The 13,554-nt window shown below is 28.4% G+C and overlaps 1 protein-coding gene and 1 long non-coding RNA gene across 7 annotated transcripts; one reads left to right on the top strand and one right to left on the bottom strand.

The window, feature by feature from the left end:
• Positions 1 to 25: 25 nt before the first annotated feature.
• On the bottom strand, positions 26 to 3,026 carry LOC8259717. Of its 2 annotated transcripts, none has more exons than XM_002527232.2 (14): positions 2,947 to 3,026; positions 2,709 to 2,822; positions 2,548 to 2,607; positions 2,342 to 2,440; positions 2,170 to 2,250; positions 1,935 to 2,059; positions 1,710 to 1,811; positions 1,468 to 1,584; positions 1,299 to 1,364; positions 1,149 to 1,215; positions 941 to 994; positions 762 to 851; positions 411 to 449; positions 26 to 300 (listed from the first exon to the last, which is right to left on the bottom strand). In XM_002527232.2, exons 1-14 carry the CDS (start codon positions 2,962 to 2,964, stop codon positions 184 to 186), a joined length of 1,149 nt encoding a protein of 382 aa, XP_002527278.1. In that variant the 5' UTR covers positions 2,965 to 3,026; the 3' UTR covers positions 26 to 183. The 2 variants fall into 2 exon arrangements, with proteins under 2 accessions (XP_002527278.1, XP_015579732.1); XM_015724246.1 differs by having other exon boundaries at positions 26 to 297.
• A 4,894-nt stretch (positions 3,027 to 7,920) lies between these two features.
• Positions 7,921 to 12,106, top strand: LOC112536186. Of its 5 annotated transcripts, none has more exons than XR_003080239.2 (4): positions 7,921 to 8,049; positions 9,539 to 9,624; positions 9,720 to 11,467; positions 11,636 to 12,106. It is a non-coding gene; the product is annotated as an uncharacterized LOC112536186 (long non-coding RNA). The 5 variants fall into 5 exon arrangements; XR_007216738.1 differs by having other exon boundaries at positions 7,986 to 8,033; XR_007216739.1 differs by lacking the exon at positions 7,921 to 8,049 and adding an exon at positions 8,056 to 8,949.
• The last annotated feature ends 1,448 nt before the right edge of the window (positions 12,107 to 13,554 follow it).

Here is a 13,554-nt window from a genome sequence, read left to right as displayed (position 1 = left end):
AAAAATAATAATAACAATAATAATCGATAGTATAGTCTAAATATTTTATAATTAGAAGCATCTATACAGCAATCTGGAACTAGGATTGTCGAATATGGTATTTTTCAGCACTCATCTCTGACACTTTATTATGTTTGTCTGTGAAATGTTTGTGGTGTAAATAGACAAATTCCACAACAAGAACTAGCCTGTCTTCTGATTTGGTTTGTACATATCAGTCCAACAATCATCACTCTTAGCCGCATTTCTCCACCTATTTTTGAATATGTCTAGCTCCACAAATGACCACTTTTTCACCTGCTAAAGAGTGACAAAAGCAGCAAACAATATGAGATTCTGAACAAATTCCTGAAACAGGAAAACTTGTAAATTCATGTAGCATGAGAGTTCGGAGTCACTTAAGAGTGTACCGTTCTTGTAGTTTGAGGTTGCTTGGACAGTAGCTGTGCCTGCAAATTCAAAAGAAAGGAACTATGAGAAGTTTGAGACTTGGTTACACAATCACAGACAACAGTTGCACGCATATGTGCGTGTTTAGTCCCCCTGACAGTGGCAGGACTCATCAGTTGGCTTGCCTACTGCAATTTTAATGAAGACAAATCACTAACATTTAAACTGATATTATTAGGTGCAACAATGTGACCCCAAGGCGGGCTTGACGAATTGCTGTAGACAACTGTGTACAGGCAGAACAAGACGAATTGCTGTAGACAACTGTGTACAAGCAGAAGAAGAGTGTCTGCAAATTAATTGTTTCTCACCTTGTCTGTTGCAGAACCTCCCAATGTAGGAAGACCATAATGAATTATGTATTCAGAGTCGACAATCCCTACGTTTTTTGTTGGATCTCCCTGTCAAACAATACCCACATCACCATCTTAAAAAACTACATAAATGTTGATCAGAAAAAGAGGCATAATTATGATAATAGATTAATTGCCTGTGCACAGTAACCGAGTTGAAAATCTACACCCCATCCATGAACCAAGTCATTCTGACAAACAATAGGGAAAAAAAGGTTGAAGAATGGGTTAATTACTGTTAAACTCATTCAAGCAATACAGGCATTACAAACAAATACTACTCGACTAACTGATGCAAGAACCTAATTCATTAGGCAAATGCATACTGCAGGGAAGATGTTATACCTGAATCATATACCATGTGCAGCGCCAAGATGCTTTTGAGAAAACGGGAGCCATCATTTCTACAAACCTGTATGCAGCAATATATTCACATATATAAATAGAACTAACGTGTAAATGAACTGAGAAGCCATCTAGTCTAGTTTTCTATACCCTGAGCATGGCGGACCTGTGACGTTTTTATCACACCTTGAAATCCCAATTTGCTTGTTTATCCTCCTGTTTGTTCAAACAGACAGACTACCATTAGAAATAATTATATTAACCCCCAAGAAACATTGGCACTATTCATATTCAATTTGATGTGTAGCTAACAGAGAACCTGTGTACTCTTGATCCATTGCATCTCTTTGTAAGTTGATGATGAACCTCTGACTTTTTGGGATCAAGCGCTGGCTGCGATATTTCAAGCCCTTCTTCTTTAATAATTGAAAGGTATCTGCATTTCAGTCAATCATTAAAGTAAGAACAGAATTTTAGAACATATAAAGACTCGCCATTACAGAATTTCAGTATGCTTTTCTTTTTAGTCATAGAAAACTGATTCAGGTAACATATTTTTACCTTCCAGGATGAAAGTTGTCAATTCCAAGGTCTTCATCCCACAAGAAGATATAATCATACTCTGAAACAATATCCGGGTGTAGGAATCGCTTCGCAAACCACCTAAATCATGAAGAAGCTACATCATTCAAACTTTATCAAGAACAAGAATTGAATCCCACATTTGAAGTGTAAAAATCTGCCTAGAAAGTTGAATGTATAGTAACAATCAACGGTCAGTACTACCACTTGGTTTGATTCACAGCAGCAATGTGTATGGCACGACTACTCCATTCTAAATCTCTCCATTCATCCACAACTCCATCGTAATGGAAAAGCATTAGGACGAAATCATTATCACTTGACAGGAACTGTAATGTGAAGTTTAAAAGGAAGGGAAATCATAAATACAGGGCACTGAAGGGGGAAAAAGAAAAGAAAGAAAGAATATATGCAGGAATAGAAAAATTGGCTATTTCACCTTCTTGATAATTTTGTCAACATTCTTTTTCTGTTTTATTCCAACAGCCATGGCCAATATGTTACTTGGTTTCTTCAAATTCTGAAATAATAGCAACATCAAGCAAAAACCACAGAAGCATATAATCATAACAACAAAGGAAAATATGATTTTCTTTTTTCCTTTTATGTACCTTCTCATGATGGCCAAATAATTGTCTCCTTTCCAAGTCAGATGTTGCTGAAACAATACCTCTAGGCAGTGTTTCACTTCCATAAGGCCTATGTTGAATCTAAACACATATCAAACAAAGAAAAAAGAAAACATCTTAAACATTGCTAGAGCTAATAAATATACAGGACAAAAAGAAAAAATCTTTTCATTTTCATATCGACAAACCTGACAAGCATTCAAGCTTTTCTCCTTCACAACATCGACTGATGTCCATCCCAGAAACTTCTGCAAACAGAAGAATTCTGATGAACATATACTTCAAAGTTTTTATTATTCTTGCATCAAGAGTTCAAAAATCCCATGTATAAAAAGTTAAGTGCACTTACGTCTTTGTAATCTGTGATTAGAAGTGCACTCCCAATAAATAAAGCTGGAGAAAGCAAAAGAACTGCACGCAGGAACCAGCTAAGACATAATTTCTTCTTGGGTTCAAATTCGACCTTATAACATAACAGAATTAATAAAAAGGAAAACAGTGATAATGCATTAGTAGTAGCTAGTACTCTTACAAAGATGTAAGAATATGTTTTAAAAGAAATTAATGGAGAAAGAGATGGGGCTTACAGTTGCAGGAAGTGACATGTTTATGTTTTTTCTTTGCTTTTCATGGAATGCAACAAGATGTTATTAGGGTTATAATATATATATAACTAAGCATATATAAGAAATCATAGACATATATTATATATATATATATATATGGGGCATGTGCAAGTTGAGTTTGTTTTAAATTACGTAGTTACATGAGTTCTACTAGGAAACGTATACAAAAGTAATTATATTAATATGTGAGGTGCATGCTTTTTAAGTTTTAAGCAACCACTGATTCTAATTAATTAATAAATAAATGCTGTAAACATGAGTCCTTTGCGTACATATTGGAAAATATATATATATATGAACTGCATGAAGAAGAAAAGTAACTCAATTAATATATACATGTATTTATTTAATGATTTTCTGTACAGTAGATTTAGTTCAGCAACGACAATGGCGTCGGAGCATAGCATCTATTTTACACTACTTAAGTAGCAAATAAACAAAACTTTAATTTCACCTGAAAGAAGAAAACACAGATCTTCGAAGCTGGGAAAAGGATCCTTTAAGGCCAAACAAGACTGCTGGACACCTGAAGTTAAGTTTAAGAGAAAAAGAAAAAGAAATTATATATATTTTCAATGAATTGACACTTAACACAGTTTTCTTTTTTCCTATCAACCTGGTAGTTTGTAGTTATTTCTGTTAGTTAGTCCATTGTTGTTCAAACTAGGCTACTGGATTTTAACTAGTTTTTTTACTGGGTATTAAGATTTTTTTTTTTCTTTTTTACATAAATGCAAAGATATAGTAATAAATCTATGTCTATATCTTTATCAGTATAAATCTTAAAATATAGAAGTTTTGACATATAGAAAAAAGTATTAATACGTATATTTATTTATTTTTTACATATTGATATTATGCTAATTTGTAATTTTTGTATTTCGGATTTAAATTATTATATTTACATATTAAGTAATATTTTATTTTTTTAATTAGATAATATATCTAATAAATTATTTTTAGTAAATAATAATTTTTATTTTCAATATTATTTTGTGTAAATCTAATTAATAAATTAATAAAAATTTAACTTCATATGATCTATTATCAATAATATTTATTAAGTTGTTATTTTATATATATTCAATTTGATATAGGTTAACTTTTATATATATCTAACTTAAATAATAATAACAACAGCGTAATTGACATATAGACAACTAGTTATTATAACTTGATCGACCCTTGTACTCTCTTTTATATATTTTCTCAAATTATAACTTATAAAATTTTTTTAAAAATATAAATATAAGAATTTTAATGATATGACTGAAGACTTCTTCTTATAATCCAATATAAAAATTTTAATTATTCATATTTCTAACATTTTATTACTGTTAATATTGTTATTTATATTTTTTAAATAGAATTTTTATTAAATTTAAGTGAAAACTTTAAAATAAATAATTAAGAATACTCTTATCGCCATTACTTTATATTGTTTAAAGAAGCCTGTTGAATTAATAAAATTAGTCATGACCGTTATTATTATTTTAATTATAAAAATAAATGGATAGATACAATTGAAATTATCCATAAATTTAAATTTAATGTGTTAAAAATAAGTATACATGTCAAAATAAATAAGTACACATATTAAAACAAAAAATTATATGTGTCAAAAATTAAGCACACATGTCAAAAAATTTAGATTTCAGAAATTAATATATATATATATTAATTTATCATTTTATATACAAAATCTAAAAAAAAGATTACTATTATGCACATTAACAAATATTTATTTTTATTTATTCTTTCCAATTATATTTATAAATAAAATAAATTTCCTTTTTTTCTCCAATACAATTTAAGTTGAATAATTGTTATGCAATGCAAACATACTAGTAGGCATGGATTCCTTTGACATTAACTGAATATACTTGAACGTTAGCTCGAATATTTTTGCTTATCTTTTTTAGGGATAATTTTGAATGCACTTTCTAATTTTAGGGGTACTTTTAATTGCAAATCTTAATTTAAGAATTTTTATCTAGATTCTCAGAAAATGTTTATTACGAACTATAGGTTATATAAATTTAATATTATTATGAGATTACATCATATTTTAATAAAATTTCTATCGGAAATAATTTTTAAGATAGTTTAATAATACAATAAATTAAAATATAAAAAATTATGATATAATTTTAAAATTTAAATATTCAGCTTAAAGAGTCAGAAACTTACTCCATTTTTATAGTTGAAAAAGCAAAAAGCTTAATATTTAAATTTAAAATTATTTTTTAAATCAAAATCATTTTTAATATAAACAAAAATTAAAATATTTCAATTACAAGCTCTTAAAAAAAATATTTTATAAAATCAAATCAAATTGAAATAAATTTTAGCTAATTTGAATTTGAACTGTTTATTATTATTTGAAGCTCAAATAGCGTCAATTTAAAAAAAAATTAATCTAAGCTGAATGAATTTGAAAAGATATAAATTAAAAATTAAATTATTTATTATTTTATTAAAAATAAAATACATATATAAAAATTACAATATTATTAATAACATTTTATAGCTTTACATATATATTTAAATAGATTTTTGTATTACAATATAAGCAAAAATATAAAAAAAAAAAAAGAGATTGTAGAATTAAATTATAAATTACTATCACATTATTTTACAAGCTGACGAACAAGATTATATATGAAAGAATAAAATTACACCCAATTTTGGTGAAGCAAAATAATGACGGAGAGTACTAACGGCGGCAGCTATAAGGACACTGTGTCGCCCTTATTTATGCAAAATCCAGCTGTCGTATTACCATCTTATTACCATATAATTCAGAGGCAGCTATAAGGACAGCTGCCTTTTTATTATTATTATTATTATTAGGACAGTAATATAAGGGAATAACTGTAATTTTATACGGATATATAAATATGATAATTTATCTATTTTAATATATTGTTTTATGAGACTATATAGTTACATATAAGAGTGGGACACTCCTCTCATTTATTAATTAAAATGTTACATTTACATTTAAGCTTTATTGATTACAAGCATTAAATGCATGATAAATAGAATATATATCCCAAAATTATATATCACATAAGTATAAGAATTGCCTGTCCGGAATAGGAATTCTCAACAATATGCTTAGCTAACAACTCATCTAAGTTTATATTTTCATAGAAATTATATATCCCAAAATTATACACACAAATAAATATAAAAATTAAAAACAAAAATTTAATAATTAATATAGAAAATACTACCATTTATTCAATTTTTCTAAAAATTATACTGTTAGAATGACCTATAGAAAATTAGATATTTCATTATTATACTAGATGAAGTGGATTTTATGTTAAAGGAGAAATCAAATAAAATACAATTTTTGTCTTGTTTAATCTAAATAATCCAAAAATATTTTATCTAATATAAATTTTAAATTTAACAATTTTAAGAATTAGTTAAAAGTTTTACCCATTTAATCAGTATATAAAATTATATATATGTATATATAGAATTGAAATTAATTTTAAGAAATGAAATTAGATATTATTTAAAAATTCAAATCAGATTAAAATTAATATAAAATTTTATTCAATTTGAAAATTTAAAATATTAAAAAATAAGATCATATAATATATAGATAAATTTCTAAAACCTAAATTTTTGTTGAAACTTGTGCTTAATTTTTGACACATAAATTTATTTTTTAACATGTGCATTTATTTTGACATATGAAATTCAAACTTATCTGTAATTTTATGATTTTTTTATTAATTTATTGATTAATAAATTATATTTCTAATAAAATAACATATTAATAAGATCAGATTAATAAATTAATAAAATAATCAGATGCATCATTTATAGCTAAATCGCTTTACAACCCCGTTAATGGTAGATTAGAGCGAGTTGAAAAGTCGTACATAAGAGATTTTGCTGTTATTTGTACTCCTACAAAACTCAACAACTTTTTTTCTCCTTTATCTACATCCATTAATAACATATTAAAAGATCATAATAAATAAATTTCTAAAATGCATATTTATGCCACAACAGCAAAAGCATAGACCTAAAAAAATTTAAATAAATTTGATAAAAAATATAAAGATAATGAATTAAAATATTAAAATTTAAAAATAAAAATATATTTACAAAAATGATGAAAGATTGTTATTTTTAAGCGAAAGACACAGGAAATTTAATAAATCAGGTTGGAAGCTTAAAATACAGTCGTCACCAAGGTCTACAATTAAAGAAAAAATGCCAACTGGTCCCTGGCTTAACCATTTGTCACAAAAAAAAGTCATCATCTTTTTCAAAAGCTCTAACGACAATAACATAAGTCAAAGACTTCCATATTCAACTTTCTAAAGTATCAAAACTCGACTATGTCTTTAGTTTTTGAATCTCAACACTAAAAACACAAATTTTACAACGATAAAACACAACAAAAAAAGAAGTCATGTAACAATAAAGATAGTCAGACGCATCTAAACCACCTTACAACCCCATTAATGATGGATTAGAGCGAGTTGAAAAGTTGTACATAAGAGAGTTTGCTGATATTTTGTATTAATTTTTAGATTAGTGCTATTTATAAATATATAATAGTAACGGATCATGTAATATACCAGTAGAAAATTAGTATTAATAAATATATAATACATTATTAGTGAAAATAAAAGGTATACAACTAGTTTAAAAGGAAAAGAAATGGCAATAAGACAATAAATAATATTATTTTTAGATAAAAAACAATTATTGTATACCCTACTTCACTTGAAGAAGAAATTTCTTTTCTGTCAATCATAAATCTAAAATTATATTTTATAAAATAAAAGAATATTGTTTGAAATTTCTTTTTTGTTTTTGAAAGATAAATTCTTGGAAATTTCAGAAAGCAAAAGAGAAGACGGGAAGGGAGGGCCCCACTAAGCAGTAAAGTTAACTTGTCCTTTATCTTCTTATTTTGTGTTCAGCAATCGTATTTCTGGTTTTATTTCTCTATATATGACTAGTTTCTCAACTTAAAAATGTAAAACTCATCGCAACCTTTTGATTTCTTAAAGGTTGAATGTCAACAAGGTCTGAAATTCTCCAATTTTTTTCATAGTTTTCCCTTATTATTATGCAGAAATGTTCTTTTTGATGCAGTTTGTTTTCAAGACTGGATATACTTCACTCCACTTGCTGTTTCTTTTATTGTTAGGGCACTGTTTTTTTTTCCCTTTTTATGGGCTTTTTTTCGTTTGGGTTTTTATTGGTTTGGAATTTGAATCTGGTTATTGAAGCTTGTGTTCAATTCACTATTATATTAAAACTGCATGGATAAAACTGATTTAGTACATTTTTCATGCAGGTTATCATATTAAGGTTATAGATCCTTGCAAAAGAATTTCTTTACTTCTTATGGATAATTAATCAGTTCTAGGGTTTTCAATATAGTTCCTGAGTTGTATTTAGGGTGAAAATATGGCAGGTTTAGTAGTTTGGGTTATAGGATAGAGGAGAAGAAAAGAAAAAGAATTGTATAGAACTGCATGTTGAAAAAGGAAAATACTTTTGGGAAACGGATGGGTAAATAAGGCATGTGAAATAAGGAATATGTTTTATAGATCTCAAATGATGTGTCTTGGTTGGGATATGAAGCTGGTTTTCTTTATTTTCAAACAAATGAAGAGTGTGTTTTAAGTCTTTGTTTGTCAATTCTTGTTTATGATTTCTTAGGTGGTTAAGATTTTCTTGAATTTTTCAACTGATTTAAGGTTTCTTTTCTTTCTTTGCTCTTGTTTCTTAGCTTTTTATGCTTGGAGGGTTCTGAAGTTTATTGGTGTTTTGACTTCTTGCTGATTTGTTACTGGTTCAAGTGATTTTGTTTAAACAACCTGTGATATATTTTTCTGAGTTGCTAAATTCTGCATGAGAGAGACTCTAACTTTTGTTGTTTTTGAAATATAGGATAACAAGTGCTATATTCACACATATGTAAGTCTATAATTGTTTAGTGAAGGTGCAGTTGATTGGTTTTTCTTTTTATGTTTGGATCAGGTGGGGAAAGCCCAAAATTGAGTTGCTTGAGTACAAAATTCCTGGTTAACTAATGCTTTTCAACTCGAGCTTTTTCAATTTTATGTTTGTTGTTGCACTTGATTACTACTGACTTTTATTTTATTTTGTTTTTTTGTTTTTTTCTCTTGGTTATTTTGTTTTGCTGTTAATTACACTTTTCTTTTTTCTGAAAAATTATAATTTATGCTATGGTTCTAGGATTTCTTCTTTTGCATTATGAGTAACGCCTTCATGACTTTTATCCTTGGAAAATCTCTTTATGGTCTATGTCCTTATTTCTGTAAGCACTTTAATCATTTGATACTGAGCAAAGGATTAGTATGCAGGCTAGTTTATACATGTGCAAGATGTTTCATCAATTTTTCTATTTATGAAATCTGGAAGGCATTTATGTAGAGGTTTTTGGTTTTTCTATTTAGTGAAATTGCCTTTTGGTTTACTAATGGTTTCTAATTGGAGACTGCTGGTTACTAATGTTATAATGGTGTTACTGTTACTGTTTCAGGTAGTCTTGCAAGATTCCAGGAAATGAATTTTTAGGAACTCTTTGTTTCTAGTTCCATTGGAGACTAACATTGTGCACGTATTTTGGTGAGAGAAGCAAGACATTTGGAATGACTTTCCTCTTAAACAATTGTTTTATTGCATTGTTTTCTTATTTTGAATGTATGTCCCTATTTTTACAGAATACTTCAAACTTTAACATCATTTGTTGACAACGAGAGAGAGCACGCTTGTTAGCCTTCATGTAAGGAACATGGTTGCACACCAGCGTGCTCCCTATCGTTGTCAATGAGATAGAGAGAGCATGCTGCTTAACATTCCTGTGAGGGACATGGCTGTCTACCAGCGCGCTCTCTATTGTTGTCATAAGATGCGCTCGAAGCAAGTTCCATTCGCTTTTTACATGATTATTTGCCAAGTGGTAAGCAGGTGATGTACTTATAGTGCAATTGGAGTTTGAAATTGATGATTACACTTATTTATTATGGAACATGCACAACCCAAGATCACATTATATTTTGGTAATTGAGATGTGTAGCTCAAAGCCAACTTCAAGCATTATGCTATTGACCTTTTACTTATCCTGTGGTTCAAAAGCTGTTGGAGCAGCTCTTTCCTAGCTAATACTAAATTCATGTTTTAGAAATAAATCTTTTGGGATTTCCGACATACAGTAGTCTACTTTTTAGGAATAAATCTTTTTGCCCTAATTTTTCATCCTGTTTCTTTCTTTGTTTTTGCATTGTGTTCCTCTTTCATTTTATATGTTTTTGCATTATTTTCGTCTAATTAAAACTTTGTATAGGTATTCTTTTTAAAGAAAGTGAAGGCTTTATTTGTGGATGTGTCGGATAGCTATTCCAATCAATCACTTAAACAAGCAAAAACTTTGAATTATTCCATAGCATTTACAACTTCAATTATTTTATAAAGACAGTATAGTAGTAACATTACTTATTGTTCAGCTTTAGAGATTTTAATATTTATTAGTTTAATACCTCTGCAGATTAGGTTTTAATTTAGCACAATTAGGCTTCTAAATATTGCCCTTAGATTTAGGGAGTTTTACTTGCTGAAAATTCATGATTTCTTTTCCACCATCATTTTGTGTATTTAAGGATTTGTCATAAGGTAATTAGAATGACTTAAATATGTAAGTACTTCATTTTGCATTTACATGGGAAATTTGATATTCAAGGACTTTAAAATGCCCTAGAAGTGCCTAGAATAAGATGTCCTGATGCACCAATCGCACTTGCGGAAGAAATGTTTTTATGCTTTTAAAGGATTTTATTTTCTCTCCACCGTGCTTCAAATATGAAAGAATCTATTTCATCATTCAAATTGTTTTTGTATATGTTGCCTATTCTTTTACTAGTTGTGCATTTGGGATATTTTTCTGATACTCTCTTGTTTTAGTATTTCTGCTATTATTGTCAAGTTAAACATCTTTTCTTCTTGTGCACCAGGATCACAATTAATTTATTGGCTAGGCGTTTACACTTGATTTGATTGACCTGAGCTGTGATATTGTTTTAGTTTAACTTGCTTGTATCATCAGCACTATCCTATCAGGTGTGCTGGGACTAGTTACCACTTCTTTAAAAATAAATGCGTCACTGATTATATCTGTACCTAGATCGAAGCAAAGATAGGAATAAGTTTTCCCTTGTTGGGTGAATGAGCTCAATGAAGTCATATTCTTTGCTTCGTTCAATTATTTTATCTGTTTTATATGTTATATTACCAACTTAAAAAGCATCAGATTTTGCTTACTATTGTAGAGTGTTTTTACCGCTTTGGTGGCATGAGAGTGGCATTAAAACCATTTTCATCTACTGCATCATTTGGCCAAGACTAGAAAGAAACTTTTATTTTTCATCGTAATCGACTTGCCAAGGAGTTTCCTCGGATCACACCGTAAAGAAAGGTAAATCTTGGTTTCAGGATACATATAGCTTTCTCTATATATTTCATCTCTTTTCAACTTACGCAAATGATGTTTTAATTATGTAGTCTTTTTATACCTCAAAATTGTTTTGGCTTTTTTTAAAATTTTTTTTTTAATCATTGATTGACTCGATCCTCATTCGTTCAGTTGCCTGATGTCTTGGCAAGTGGCTTCAAATTCTAAATTCTTTTGCTGGTTATATGAGCAAGGAACCCTATCCTTCTTTTTCTAACCTGCAGAAGGACCTTTTTGACAACATTCTTGAGATTGAATAGACTGAAGATGGAATTACTGATGATTTCATTCAGTTTAATACCCTTTCATTAGTTTTCTCTACTTCTGTAGTAGCTTTGTGAATAGGATTCTTGTGAACAGACCCCAAGAAAAGCACTTGACATCTGTAAATTGAACATTTTAAGTTTATTATGTTCTTACTATTCGATTAGTTTGACAATTTATAGGGTTGTCCACAAATTGTTTACCCCATCATCATGATCTTGCTTTATGCCTAACTGAGATGTATTGCATATAGTTTAGTAGTGGTGATGTATAAAACTTTTGAAGTTAATTTATGATTCATCACCTTTTAGCTAATATATACCTAAATAATTTATTTTAGTATTTATTTATTTATTTTTTGTTAAATGTTTTAAGTATCTTATTTAGCTAAAACATGATGAAATGCTGAAATTACTTTTTGTTAAGAGCTGTGAAGGAAAGGAAGAGAAGGAAATAAATGAAAAATAATTTCTTTGAATTGCTTGGATGTTTAATTAAAAGGAAGAAACTTAAATTATGAATTATGCTCCTTGTACAAAAATTATGAGATCATATGAGCAAACAATCTTCTAATTAAATTTTCTTTTCAATTCTACTTAAAAGAATGGCATCTACAAATATAATCAAGGAAGTATTTCTTTCAATTTACCATGTTACTTTGGACTCAATTATTATGGAATGAGAAAAAAATTATTGAAATTCTTTTATATGCATAAAAAGATTACGAGCTGATATAAATAATTAATTTTTTAATTAAAATTTTTTCTGCTCTTCTTTGATTTGGTAATTTGGTATTCATATATTTACTATTGAAAGAATGACATCTACAAATATAACCAAAAAAAAAAAAAAAAGTCAAGTATTTCTCAAAATCACATAATAAGGTAAATTTCTTTTAACAAAAAACTAGAAAAATATTTCAATGAAATTAAATTTACAAAATAGACATTCCATTAATTAATCAATACCAAATTTATATCACAAATAAATCAATGAATTTACTAAGAAATTAATTTTTCTGTCACATCAAAAACAATAAAAATAAAATAACTCTTTAAAAACCTCATTCCTAATTATCTTTTATTATCTTATTCAATAGAAGAACGTAATGAATTAAGAAATAACACTATGAATGATAATTTTCATGAATTATTCAGATATAGTGAAGAGTATTAAGAAGATGAACACTTTAAATAGAACAAATTAACATTTTAAATTTTTTATTAAAGAAAAAATTAAAAAGGAAAAAAAAAAACTTAAAATAAATATGTGGAGATTACTTACCAATTTGATCATTTCTCTTAAAAGTATTTCAAGGTTTCTTTGGGGCTAATAGTTTACCTTTTCTACACCTGAAAGAGTCAGGCTTCAATATAAAGATTCGAAATAACCCGTACCTGAAGATCAGACGTCGAAATGAACCCGACGGAGTTCTATGTGCCTAGCAGCAGGCTAGTGTCACATAGAATAACTCCCTTGCTACAACATTATGGCATGGGAGGCCTGTGCTGCGACATGGCCTCCCATGCTGCATAGCACAAACTTTTAACCTACTCTCGTTGCACCCCCCTAAAAAGTGTTGCCATAATACAGGTCTTGTGGTACCATATACCCTAGTTGCTAAGGGACAGTTTCTCAGGCATTTCATGACGAAAAATGTGAAGGATTTTGCCTCCCCCTCTTTCACACTATAAAAGGATTTTGCCTGTTTTAAAACTAAAACTTAGTCTAAATATCCATCGGCTTCGAGACTAGTGTTTTTTAAGCAGTGATAACTAATGGAGTCA

This window comes from Ricinus communis, chromosome 7 (genome assembly GCF_019578655.1).
Source record: "Ricinus communis isolate WT05 ecotype wild-type chromosome 7, ASM1957865v1, whole genome shotgun sequence".
NCBI classification, from domain to species: Eukaryota; Viridiplantae; Streptophyta; class Magnoliopsida; order Malpighiales; family Euphorbiaceae; genus Ricinus; species Ricinus communis.
The sequence above is the reverse complement of the archived record's forward strand: the minus strand, read 5'-3'. Positions and strand labels throughout refer to the sequence as shown.